Source organism: Aspergillus aculeatus (genome assembly GCF_001890905.1).
Source record: "Aspergillus aculeatus ATCC 16872 unplaced genomic scaffold ASPACscaffold_5, whole genome shotgun sequence".
NCBI classification, from domain to species: Eukaryota; Fungi; Ascomycota; class Eurotiomycetes; order Eurotiales; family Aspergillaceae; genus Aspergillus; species Aspergillus aculeatus.
The window spans coordinates 1,344,532-1,357,580 of NW_017962980.1; the positions used below are offsets into that span (position 1 = coordinate 1,344,532).

Genomic DNA, 13,049 nt, shown 5'->3' on the forward strand with positions numbered 1-13,049 from the left:
GAAAACAGATAGTTCGGTCGATGAGATGAGTTCCGTCCATTGAACAGGATCTGTGTCACCCTCGACTGACGGAAAACAATGCTCACTGTCTGTCAGACATGTATGGATGCGGACACAGATAGATGCACGTAAGCCAGCCGGCATTGCGTTGGTCATAACGTGGGCACCAATGACTTGTAAATGTCTAAGACATGCTTGCGTCCATCTGGGGCGGCTAGATTCAGCATTGCTCCGAGATACGGTAGCAATTTCCGATATCCTTGGTACCTCATCATCTGGATGGATCCCAGCCTCAGCAACTACTGGTTGACCGGTGATACCGAACGAGCACCTATGCCTCAAGTCTCTTTCCCTTTTCTCCACATTACTGTTTTGCGTCTATTGGCAATCGACGCCTGGTCCTTGGAAGCACAGCATTGCATCCACAAACTGTCGGCACAGTCATCAGGGCTCGCTTAAGGATGGTTCTTAAGCTTGTCACAGACATGGGGGCCACTTTTGAAACCATGGCAGCACGACACTCGAGAGTATGATTCACGCTCTTAGAGCAAAAGCATGCCGCTCTCGTGTAGTCTACGAGACAATCATCTGGATGGTAGCTTCAAATCATATTACAGAAGATACTATCTCACTCGACGCTGTCTGCGAAAATCGGCAAGGCCTGACTGTCAGAAGACGACAGTTATATACAGATTTAAATACGCACCGCACTGCCTTCTCATCCTCGCACACTCAGAAAGGCGAGACTCCGTAAACTCCCAGCACCTTCCCTGCATCAGCATCTCTCTCTCCCTTGACCACCGTAGCCACTCTTTGACCTCCTTCTGAGGGCTCCGCAGCATTTCTCTTCCGCAGAGACTCGGGATCGCCGGTCAAATTCGTGGCACACAACCCTGGGTCCGCTCCAAACACTTTAAATCCCTCAGCCTTCAACCGTGCCCAGTACAAGACCATCATCATGTTCAATGCAGCCTTGCTCGAGCGATATTCAATCCCCCGCGGGCTATAGTATGGGGACTCGAGATCAGCAGCATGGGTGATTGACCCGGTGCTTGAACTGACAAAGATGAGTCGCTTCTCGGACGACCGTCGCAGCAGGTCTAGAAATGCCTCCGTGGTGCTCAGCGCCCCGACTAGATTCACGTTCAGGACCTTTCGGTAGGATTCGCGGGACGGCGGCTCATCCAGGATTGCGATGCCGGCGTTGTTGACTAAGATATCGAGTCGGCCGTACTTCTTCTGAACGTATACGGCGGCCTCGTCAACGGACTTGTCGTCCGTCACATCGATCTGGATGGTGGACACGGTTCCCTTGATCCCGGGGAGGGTACGGAGGGCTTGAGCGGCCTCTTCGCCTTTGGCTGGATCGCGAGAGCCTAAAAGAATGTGGTAGTCATGGCTCGAGATAAGAAGATTCTTGGCCGTCTCGAAACCGACCCCTTGATTTGCGCCTAGATTTGCGCTGAGACAGGAGTGCTGGTTCGTTCAAGATCAAACTTGCCATACCTGTGATCAGGACCAGCTTGGAAGCGGTGGCCATGCTCGCATGAACTGAGGATCAAATCCAGTTTCTTGTTGACAATTGCCGCTACATGAATGACTGTTGTCTTGCGCTTGGCATAGTATTATAGGCCATGGATAACAATCCAAAGGTTCATATAGATGAGACTTCGCCGGGTATAGTGATATTAAGTCCGTTGGTATGGTACTCTCGATCTATTTTCTGCTATCTCCGCCTAAACCCGCTTCGACCCTGGTCATATGCACATAATATAGCTTAAGCTAATGCACAAGGATACACTATTTAGATCTGCTGGAGATATACACTGTCTGTCAAAGCCAAGCACTAGAAACGGTTGCTACCAGTGGTACACTCATTAAGAATCTCTCAGCGACGACAGCATCTTCACGGCCATGCTATCTGCTCAACTTGAAAGTAAGAAGTGAGTGAGTAGCAAACGCTCAAATGCGGAGCATCACGCATATCCCCCCACGTATCGGCCGCATTCATGCTTAAGGTGAGTGCAAGGCAGTGTTCAATCACCCACATTGAGCTTCACTTTACGGCTTACAGCATACCACCCCCAAGGGATGGTTCGTCATCCATCTGAGCTTTAGGATATGACGTACGAACCTACCAAGTCGTGCACACAAAGTAAGGCAGAATCCACCACAAATGACCAGCATGGCATGCATACACACACACGTCCGAAGCATCTAGACCATTGCCGCCATCTGTCCATGTATCCATCCATCAACAAACGCACGCGAACCCTGAATCCGCACAATGTCGGCGCATCACACCGCAAAACACAACGTCACCGGGCGGTCAAACACAAGCCTGGCGAGCCCTGGCAACGCACAGCGGCAGCCTCACTTATGTCTGTAGCGTAGCGTAGCATCTAGCATTCAGTATCTCGCATTGAGCATATCAGATGCAAGCAACATCATCACCATGCCTTTACATAATCTGTCTCCCTACAGCCAACGTTACCTCTTGTATGCACATTGCTCCGGAACTCCTTGCTGCAGTGCTCTGTGTTTCTGTTCTCAGAGTGGAATACCGCTAATGGCAATTTTCGGCAATGCGTGTCTTGCGACCTGGATATATATAGATTCAGTCTTCGACCCTGATTTGTGTCACTATGTCACGATGTCAGGATAAGACGGTGAGCTCTAGCTCCTGCTCCTGCTGCTGCTGCTGCTGCTGCTCCTGCTGGGTATGACCTAATCTCCCGAACAATTCGAGAAAAGCTAAGTCCAGGAAACAGGGAATTGCGAAGATAGGGCTCTACTAATTCAACCACCAGCAGATAGATCGCCCTCGGCACAATCATAAACGGTAGTCTACTGCATACACCATACATGAACCTTCAATCCCAATTTGAAACCACAGCTGACCTCCATCTAGCTCATTTGTTCAGCAGGTCCATTTTAGCGTCAGAATTCCCCAAACAAGAAAGCAGATGCACCTCGGGACCATGTCCAGTAGTCCGTACCGGTAGTATCTCGGGAAACCTGCCTTCTCTCTCACCCCCCCCAATCCTGACAGCGGTCTAGACCTCACAACCACAAACAACAATTTCAACAAGGATATGTAACTTACTTTGTAGACGGCAAGCTTGGTTAATAATAAATAAGCAACCGCACGTTGTTTCCGTCTTTATTTCTTTAGCCATCCACCGTAGGTTTACGCACCGATATTCCCGTTCCCTCCACACCGCAGTTTAACATTCTACTGAGTCGCACGCACGCGTCACCGACATCAACATCCTAATCACTTTTCACCGCCAGTTTTCTCGAACGCCACACCGGGTTTAGGCAGAGAAAGTCAAACGCCGCGCGCACATGAAGTCAAAACCTAGAGGGGATTTCCGGGGTTGTAACCGGTCGTGCCGAGTTACTTTACTTTAACTTCGTTTTCTTTATACTCAGTACTCTTGAGTTTGACTGATTTAATGTTGATGTTTAGTTATGCTGTAGTGGGTGGGTAAAGGGTGGAGGGGTGGGTAATTACCCGATAATGATGGATGGTGGGAGGCTAGAACCTGATCCCCGACGGACAACGGACATACTCGGTGGGGTTTTTTCACCTAGAAAAAGAATTCATCGGAGAGAATCGCCGTAGAGCTTCTGGAAGCCATGGGTTATCCCTGTCATTTGGGATATCATTGCCTGTCGGGCAGTGGTGGTAACGGTGGTGGTGTGTTTATCCGGATTAGCAAGAGCGTCGGATATTGTCCGTCGAGGGAAATGCCGAGGTTCCGGGCGTGCGTGCTGCTGTCTTCCGGTTTTATTGGCGGGGAAATGAGGAATGCAGACAGGTGGCTCGTTTTTTCTTAATTTCTGAGTGGTTGATGCTCCTCCGTTTCGTTTCCGAAGGGTTTCGTCGCTAGATGTGATATTGCCGGTGTGTTGGGCTGTTGATGGATGATTGCGATTGAGACTCGGTGTCTCTACAATATACACTAGCTCTCTACAGAACCCCGGGTAAAGAAGCTTGGACAATGGAGTGGTAGGGTACAGTCTGTACATCCCAACCAAGTTCAGAACCGTGCACTCCGAACCAGATAATAAACATATGCCATATGCTAACTACACGTGGTCGCCCGAGTAGCGGAGACAGCGGTTCTCCATAATACTTCTGATAACCGGACATCCTGGCTTGTCAACAAATTACATGAGTACAGGAGTACTTGAGTCATCCTCCTCCGGCCCCTCCACAATCCTTCAGTCATCCCTCCGAATCCCCATCCTCATTGTCCACTTCTTTCCGTGCTAACCGACGAAAAGAAGGCAGCCCGGCGATGAAGGTGCGATGAATAACTACCCGATCGAAAAATCATTTATCCCCGGCCAAAGGATCCCATATCCAGTCCACCCTCCCACACTTGCCGCATATTTGATTAATAGAATGCGAGTGGCTTGCTTACTCAATTTGCCCATAAATCCTGGATCAGGTAGCCCGGCAACCCGGTCCGGTTACTGCGTGGAATCATTCTCGAACGTTGTGGTCAGCAACGTCTTGACATCTAACCTTGCCTCCCCCCCCCCATCCAACCCACGCCAGCGCGGGGGCTACAGTTTCGTGGCCGTAGCCCCGATACGATAACGGCAGTCCGGCTATAATCATACTGCACATAAGCTGGGGCAGGCACGCAGATGGGTGTTTCTCCCGTATATGTTGTACATCATCTCGTGTATGCCGGGGGGAAATGCTTGCTTTCGTGGCTTGGAATCTGTTGTATTTGTTTCTGTCATCTTCATCGATTCTATTATTATTTCGTGGTGGGTTACGGGCTTACGTTGGGGGTGGGTGGTGGAATGAGGTTGCAGTGATGAGCCGCGCGGGGCGACCGCGCTGCGGTGGCTATTTACTGTGGAAGATAAGTTGAGGGAAGAGGAAGTATTCCCCGCTGTAGATTTCTTAGTGAACGTACATGGATATACTTCAATCGCCAACGTACACGAGTACTGTACTGCCTCTCTGCACTTACCAGGGAGAATGGCCAGCTCTACCACCTGAACAATCCACCTTTACCCTTTGGCTACTCCGACAACAGGCGTTACCCCGTTTGACTTATTCCAATCTCTAACCGAGCACCTACTACTCATGTACGCAAATAGACAAGCAGGTAAACTCCCTAGGTCTAGTTGCCACCCCCTCAACCTCCAAAGCAACCTCCCCGCCACCTCACTCGCTCACACATCCGAAACTATGAGGACGGTAACTTACTAAATACTTCCGGCACTAAATACCGAACCCAACACATGATAAGTACTCACACTATAGTATACTAGGTACACTACATGATCAGTAGAACCCAGTACTATACGTAAACTAGGCAGTAGGCGCAGGAAACCCGGTCCATCTCCACTGAAACAATGCTTATTCCGGCCTCTAACCCACGGAATAACTTCCCACCCTCGACGGGCGAAATGATTCCATCAATCAGATCGCGCGCAGCTCTCCCACTTTATACTCTTACCTAGAGCTACGAAGTGCATTCAGTGAGCTTGTTCATCGGTTAATAGCCTAGTCTGCTACTTCCCCCACCACTTCGTAGCGCTGGATCGGTTCTAAAGTAGCTTGCAGACTACTATAGTCTTATGCGGACTCCGGGAGTTGGTTCCATTTGCTGGGACAGGTGATTTATACGGAGGTGTTGATTTGCGGAGGAGTGAGCCTATTATCTTGGTATCGGAGATGTCTCGGTGAGGGTCGGTGACTTACCTAGTAGAGGGGGTTGCTTCCTGCTCGTGAATATTGAGTAATTGATGGTGGTGGGGGTGGGGGTGGGGGTGGGGGTGGCATTGACTAATTACCGATAGATTTGATTCGGAGGATATTATTGCTGTTGCTGTTCTTGTTGGAGGTTCGAGATGAGGTGAGCAGTGCATTTTTTCTTACTTAGTAACGACTAGGAGAGAGGAGAGGGGGGCAGGTGAGGCTCTGATGTTGCATGCGGGATGGAATTGCAGATGAGGCTCCCAGTCCGGGGTGGTTGTGTTGGACGACAGGCTTACTCGCTGATTCACCCAGTACCGTATGTACAGCACTAATTCGGTAGCCATATAAGCTGGGCCCGCCTGGGGTAGTCAGTCACCTACCATAAAGACTGGTAATCATCTGCCGAGCAGTGTGTCCAACCGAGTTGACTGGGATATACCGGTCTCAAGGAATAGGAGCATTAAGCCTCACTCACTCACACACAGCCGGAGTCAAACCCCGTCGTCGGCTGACACCCGCACCACCAACATCCGCACGAGTTACCAAAACAGGAGACCTCGTTGCGATCACTTCACCCCCCTCCTTCCGTTACTTAAGTTGGCTTATGACCCTACCGTGACGGTTACAGTTACACCGTCCACCGCCATCCCCGATTGTCGTCCGCATGGAGAAGGCGCTGTGCTCAGTAAGAAACGGCATTGTTCAGCTGCCCGCTCGCCCGCCCGCGGTGCCGGTCGCCGCGCTCTTCCCCTACTTCCCCATTTGGGTCTGAGGTTGATGGTCTCGATGTGGCAACGGGTTGGTTGGGTTACACATAATAATAGGATGTCTCGGGTTCAGCCGCTCCTCCGCCCCCGCGTCAGCTTTCATCGATACCTGAATTAGAGACACAACATGGCGGGCTGCTATGCTACAAACAATCGGAGTAGCCGAGTGACTGCGTAACAGAGTACGACAGAGTATCTACTGTATGTAGGAGCAGAGACGAGATGCAGGTGGAATCGGTCTATTGAGTTCGGGCAATGGACACATCGGGATAACTACCTCATATACGGTACGAAGTACTATACACACTGCTAACCAACTGTGGCTGTCGTTGTGGCTGGTGCCGATCAAGAGAGCTTGGTTTTTTTCTATCTTGGTACACTATATATATACATAGTATGTGGATAGCACTGTACCGGATGTACATGTATGTACTTCCTGCATAATCACATACAGACTTCGATAGTCTTCCATCTTTTCTGTACAGTACAGTACATATACCTGTTTTCCGGCGGTTTATCCAGAAGTTTATCTACCTGTTCAAACCCAATGCTGAGTGAAATCAGATAGTGTAGTGTAGTAGTGTAGTGTACTTTCCTCTCAGTAGATTCCAAATGAGAACTTACCAAATGCAAGCTCCCAGCGCCCTATGCACAATAGTACGGACGAAAGCGCAAGCCACATACTACCGGTATGTACATCCATGCACCAGTCAACCCCGGATGTCGGATACTGTCCTTCCTTTTTTTCAGGAGGCGAGCGGGATTTCTGCACACAATAAGGCCGCCACTCCTCCCTTTCGGTTGTACCGTATGTGGTGGGAGTGGGTGATGGGCATACCTCATTCTACTTGTTGGAGATCGATCCCGGAATTGAACCAGAGAGGGAATCCACTTCCACTCATGTGGCCGGGCATGCGCTCGGACGGGCCCCGTGGGCTATCCTGAGTCAACATTGGTACAAGCTCGTAGAAGCAGATATGATATGTATCATGATTCCGCCGCCACATTTCGATGATCGCCCTTAGCCTGCGGAAGCTGTCTCCGCGCGACTACGTTTGGTGTGTAGTAAGAGCTTACGGTGCTTTTTAGTGCTCATGACCACCGTCCGTCCCCACTGCGCCACCGCTCCACTCCACCCCCCACCCGCCGGGCTGGGTCCCCCGGGTACCCGGGTTGGGCTGGGAGCGACCCAGGAGGGGGATCTCTCGAACCCTCCCTCCCCGTCCTTCCCGGCGGAACAGAATCCGCTGCGAGGGATGGAAAACCTAGTTGATACCTTATTCTTGGGGTCCGTCCACACCGCACCGCGCACACACCTTTCCCGTGTGCCCCGGTCGCGCCCCAAGGGTGGGTGGTATGTGTGCTGTGTGCTCCATGATCCATCCATCCCATGCTGCGTCGTCCCAAAGAGACAGACTTCTGTGGGGTACGCACTCCCTGTACTCCGTTCTCCATTCTCTGTAAAGTTATTCCGTGCTAGTACCTCCGGACAAAGCCGTGGGTGGGCCGGATGGGGTCGTGGTTGTGGTTGTGGCTGGTGAAGCAGCTAGTACCTTGTAGTTACTGCTAATAGAATATGATATGCATCGACAATCTTCATGAGGAGTCCCCATCCAGACCCGGCGACCCATGACCCCTCTTCCCCCCGATGTTCCATCTGCATTCTATCGATGTGTCTACCACTTCCCCCGGTCCGGAGGAGCTCTGGCCAGTGTGCACACGCAAACAAAAGTCCCGAGCTTTTTTTTTGTCAGGCAACGAGGGAAGGTCTGTCTCCAAACGAAAGGGCGAAAACGATGCGATGCATCACGTCGAAGCGCACGGTTCCGCAGATAACACACAGTCTGTTGTGAATAGATTGGCAAAAGCCTGTCTACCGCCTTTTCTCAAACCTATCTCAAGTACTACACTGTGGCATGGCAGCACCAGGGCCAATACTCGATGAAGCGGTGAATCACCGCCTCTTTGGAGAGAGGGGTAAATAGGAGCTTGGAACCTTGGAAAACAAACGACTTTCTTCTGCCGAGTCCCTGCAGAGGCGGCGCACCGCCTTTGCGGGATGGAGGGGGAGAGTTGGAAGGGGGATGAGGTACGGAGGTATCCCCGTACTCTGTACACGTCCTGGCGGTGGTGGACACTGCCTGGGAAGAGGTAGTCGGTACACACTACACCCCATCCCTCGTTTCTGGGGGAGCGGTACCTTTTTCCCACCGCTCATGGGCTGTTTCCAATCTGGAGGTGGCACAGTTCCTTTACCACGTAAGCTTGGAGGGGCATGCCTTGCATGAAGAAGTGTGGATGGTGTGGATTGAGTGGACGGGAGTGGACGGGGGGAAGCGTGGGCAAGCTGCAAGAGGGGGGTATCCGGGATGATGGGTTAAGGAAGCGATGGGCCGGTTCCATCGACCAATCGATTAATTTCAGGCGATGGATCGAACCGATTGGGGAAAAATCAGATCGCTGGAGTTGCCAGTGAAAATACCATTCGGACTCGGGGAGGGGAAGACCGGAAGGTCTGGAATGTCGAGGGGGCTTGCAGAACGCGGATGTACTAGAGTGGAGATGTATTCATGCACTGTACCAATTAACCGGTCGGTGTGCTGTGTGCCATCTGGCAGCAATGCACTCTGGGGCCTGGAGTACTCTGATCCCTCGCTCGTACTTCATTGAGTGAGCATACATACTGATCGACAGATTAAGTACTGTACCTAGAGGATAGGCAGCATACCTGTGTGTGCTTACTGTACATGCACATAAAATAGATACGGTACAATACATGCATACACACGCGATGGGCGGTGGGCGCGCAGTTCATGTGCAGTACATATGTACAGTACACTGGGCGAAGGAAGTAGGAGGCAGTAATCCATCGGGGTTGGAATGTGCATCCCCCAGTGGAATGGACAGCGGAAGTCGTCATCAAACATTATTGGAATCAGCCATATGCATCATTATAGGTATGGAGTAGAATGTCACAGTCGTAGTCCTCCGTGCTCTCTCATCCTCATTGAGGGTCGATCTGTCGACCGCATGACAACTGAGTCAAGCTAGATATCTCCCCTCCTGCAAGCCACAGACGTCGCATCCCTCTGTTCCTTCTTCCCCCCGTTCACTCCCTTGACGTAACCCCATCCACGAACTCATGATGACGGTGATCACACAGCAGACAAAGGACGGAAGGGGAACCCCCCTAGAAACAAGTCACGCATCTGCGTTGCTCCCCGGGCTCCTGGAGACGGCGAACTGTAGCCGCTGTTCCGCGGGTCTACCCGTCGACCAGTGCCTGTGGTACTTTTCTCCCCCGTCAAACGTAGATCAGTCTCAAACACGATGTTCCAAATAGAGGTTTGGATAGGTAGGGCGGCGGGGGCCCCGGGGAGCTCATAATATTACCGAATCGGGAACGCGACGACGATCCCTGCACCCGAGCGTGGTAAAATGGATCGAAGGGGGAAAAAGAGGGAGCCGGAAAGGGGGAAAAGGTGTGTTGTGTTTGTGTGTTTGTGGGGCAATCCGATGCAGCGGTTCGATCGCCGGGAGGCGTTTCCGCCCATCCGCGGGGGATGGGGGTGCAAGTGCAGTGAACTGAAGCAGTTGCTTCCGCCGGCAAGTGCTTTTCTGACTCAGCTCCGTACTTTGACTGCGGTTTAACCTTAGGCTTTTTCTTCCCCTTTAGCAATCATCGGTTCACAGGCTGATTGATCGAGATCAGATTTGACACGATTCGTGATCGATAGCTATCCGAGCGCCTCAAGCTCGTCCTTTCTGTGTCCATGAAGTCCACGGCATGTAACTGGAGGAATTTTGGGGGATTTATGCTCCCGGGGAAATTAACCCCGGGAGTCTAGAGCCGTCCACGGGTGCTTTTAACCCTTTACCCGTCCGTCGGTCAAGGCTCAAAGAAAACAAAATAGAAAGCTAAAACAAATCGACCGAAGTCAGGTGTTTTGCGTGTCTTTGCCGAGGTTTCGGGGGACTGTGGCGCGCCGCCTTTACTGTTCCTGCCAGTGAAGGCTCACATGACAAGATCCATCTTGAAAGAGATGGTGGTGATGGCGTCGAATAGTGTACTGTGATGGCCAGCCACTGGCACAGTCTGTCTTTGTCAATGTCAATGAAAGAAAACCACCCGGTCGCTTAATCTATCAATCACAAAGAACTCAGGTACGGTGCCCATAGTCAATGAACTGGAATTAGAGATTGTTGTACTGTAGACTGGTGTTCAGCTCCGTACTTTGGTGCCTGGGTTGCTTCTTTTTGGTGTCCCATCACCAACATGCCGGCAATCTGAAGCCGGGGAACCCTAGAGATCAAGCGACTGGTCAGAGGGGTGTCCTTTTGTCCAGGGGTACATATGCGAAGCAATCTAGATTCGATCTTTTCTGCTGCACTGTGCTGGATTCGACCATGATCTTGTCGCCTAAGTCGACAATGATAGATGTATATATCGAGACTTGGTTGTCTACTGGTCGAAATCGATTGAATCTCTCAGGGTCGATGCATCAAAGCATTGCCAAATTAACAACCGGAGTAACAAAACAAATCGAACCATGCGGCCGAACCAGACAGACCCCTTGGGATTCCAACAACAGTCACCTGAAACAAAAGGACTTCCCACCCTTCTCCGAAAGTCTCAATAGTATCAACCCCAGCACCAAGGCACACATAGGTAGACAAAGGGAAGGGTGGTTTGGTGATCATGGATAAACCAACACCCACCCATCCGTCCCCGCCGTGCCGCCGCCAAATACCCGTCTAACCGCCTAAAAGTGTGTGACTGACCCTGACCACCCCTGGTCCAGTTCAACCACCGGCCCTCCTCCCCCGATGGTACACTCCCGTAGGCTTAGTCTGGATTTACCGGGGTACTATACGTACGTACCAGGGGGGGGGGAGGAGTCAACTCCCGAGTTGACGATGATTAACCGCGCATTCCTAAACCTTTTCTCTTTTCAAACGGTCGGCTAGTTCGGTCGGGTCGGGTCTGGGGCTAAAAGGACATTTTCCCTAGGTAATCTGTAATAAGCCACACTCTGGGATTTATTCCTACTCCCCCGGCAATGTCACACGGCAAAATTCTCATCTGGAAGCGCTTTTCCGCGCCGGTCCTCCGCACGGAGATTGTACAGTACTGTTCATTCGCAATGTTGGCAGCGGGTTGGCGGGTTGGCTAGTTGATGAGGTGGGAACTACGGAGTGTGTACGTACTAGGAAGTAGGACTTGTTCGTGGCTGAAACGGAGGAGGACCCAGTCGACTCTAGAGGGGTGGTGGTGGTCCGTGGAGAAGTAAGCCTGGCTCCGCCGCTGGCCCCAGACTCATGTGAAGATGGTGGTACTCAGTACTCAGTATAAATAATCAGCCCCGGGGAAAACAGCCTTGGACGGGAGAATGGGGGGCCGCTGGCACTGTCCGCATAGTTTGGGGGTGGCAGAGGACAAGCAGGTGATGCTTATATGCAGATAGCCGAGCGTTGCGCAGGGTCTGGTCGGTATGGCAGGCATAGTAAGCTCACAGATGGGGGAGTGTTGTCTGCTCATGTTGGTTTGATGTTTAGTGGGACAATTGCCAATATCAAGCATAATGATGATGTGAAAGAATTGAGCACTGTTCATTTTACTGCGGGCCTCCTATAGTAGTAATAGTAAAAGGGGGAAACAAAGTCAGGCACAAGAGTAACTATTGAGTACGTAGATGTTAGTCATTACTCCACAACTGGGCAGCCATCATATGGGATTCATGGATTCATGGATGGGACCTGATGGTGGGTCAATCACTAGACTGGGGAACGGGTATCCAGAACTTTCTTTGTTCTGGCTCCCCGTCGGTTCGTGCCAGATGCTTGACAATACATCAAACTAATGTCCATTGACAGCGGATAAAGCCTTTCTGGTTCGTGTACCCTAGGGTTCCATGGTCGAGACCACAACTCCATGGTACCTTCATCACCCGTATCAACTGCTGATGATTATGTGTTTGTTGGATATACAATACAACCAGGGGACGACCGAACGACTGTAAGGAGGAACACCGCATAAGCAGGGCTTAAGGAAATAGCCGGGCGGATACCGCGCATTGGGGGGAGGACCGAGTCTCTCTCTCTTCCTTAATTCCCACCACCAAGGGCTAGACTTCCATCTCTGCTGAAGATTATCTTTCTTTTTTTTTTTTTTCTTTTTCCTTTTTCACGTTTCTCGCGATCAGCGCACGAGTTGTTTTGATTCTCGAGTCGTGTTTGTCATTGCCGTGGATAAAGCGACAAAGCGACAAAGCGACAAAAATACCACCACCACCAATGTTTGCCTGACTGACCGCCAGATGGAAGGGTCTCTGGGAAAGACTCGATCGCATCACCATCTGGACGGATCATGTACGCTGTGTGTTGTTGTTATACCTCAACCACCAGTTGTTTCTCCCCAGCCTAAACACGTTTGAAACCTCCTGGGATGCTCAATCCTCAAGGTGCCACAAAAGTAAACGCTCTACCCACTTCCCTTCCATCCCCCCTTCCCCACCGTTATCACTAAAAGGATGTACTTACTTACATACATG

At 51.2% G+C, this 13,049-nt stretch overlaps 1 protein-coding gene across 1 annotated transcript; it reads right to left on the reverse strand.

Moving 5' to 3' along the window:
- Window positions 1–732: 732 nt before the first annotated feature.
- On the reverse strand, window positions 733–1,540 carry ASPACDRAFT_51389 (uncharacterized protein; the record flags this gene model as incomplete). The annotated part of the gene is made up of 2 exons (XM_020202475.1): window positions 733–1,451; window positions 1,507–1,540. 2 exons carry the CDS (start codon window positions 1,538–1,540, stop codon window positions 733–735), a joined length of 753 nt encoding a protein of 250 aa, XP_020057929.1.
- Between the last annotated feature and the right edge of the window lie 11,509 nt (window positions 1,541–13,049).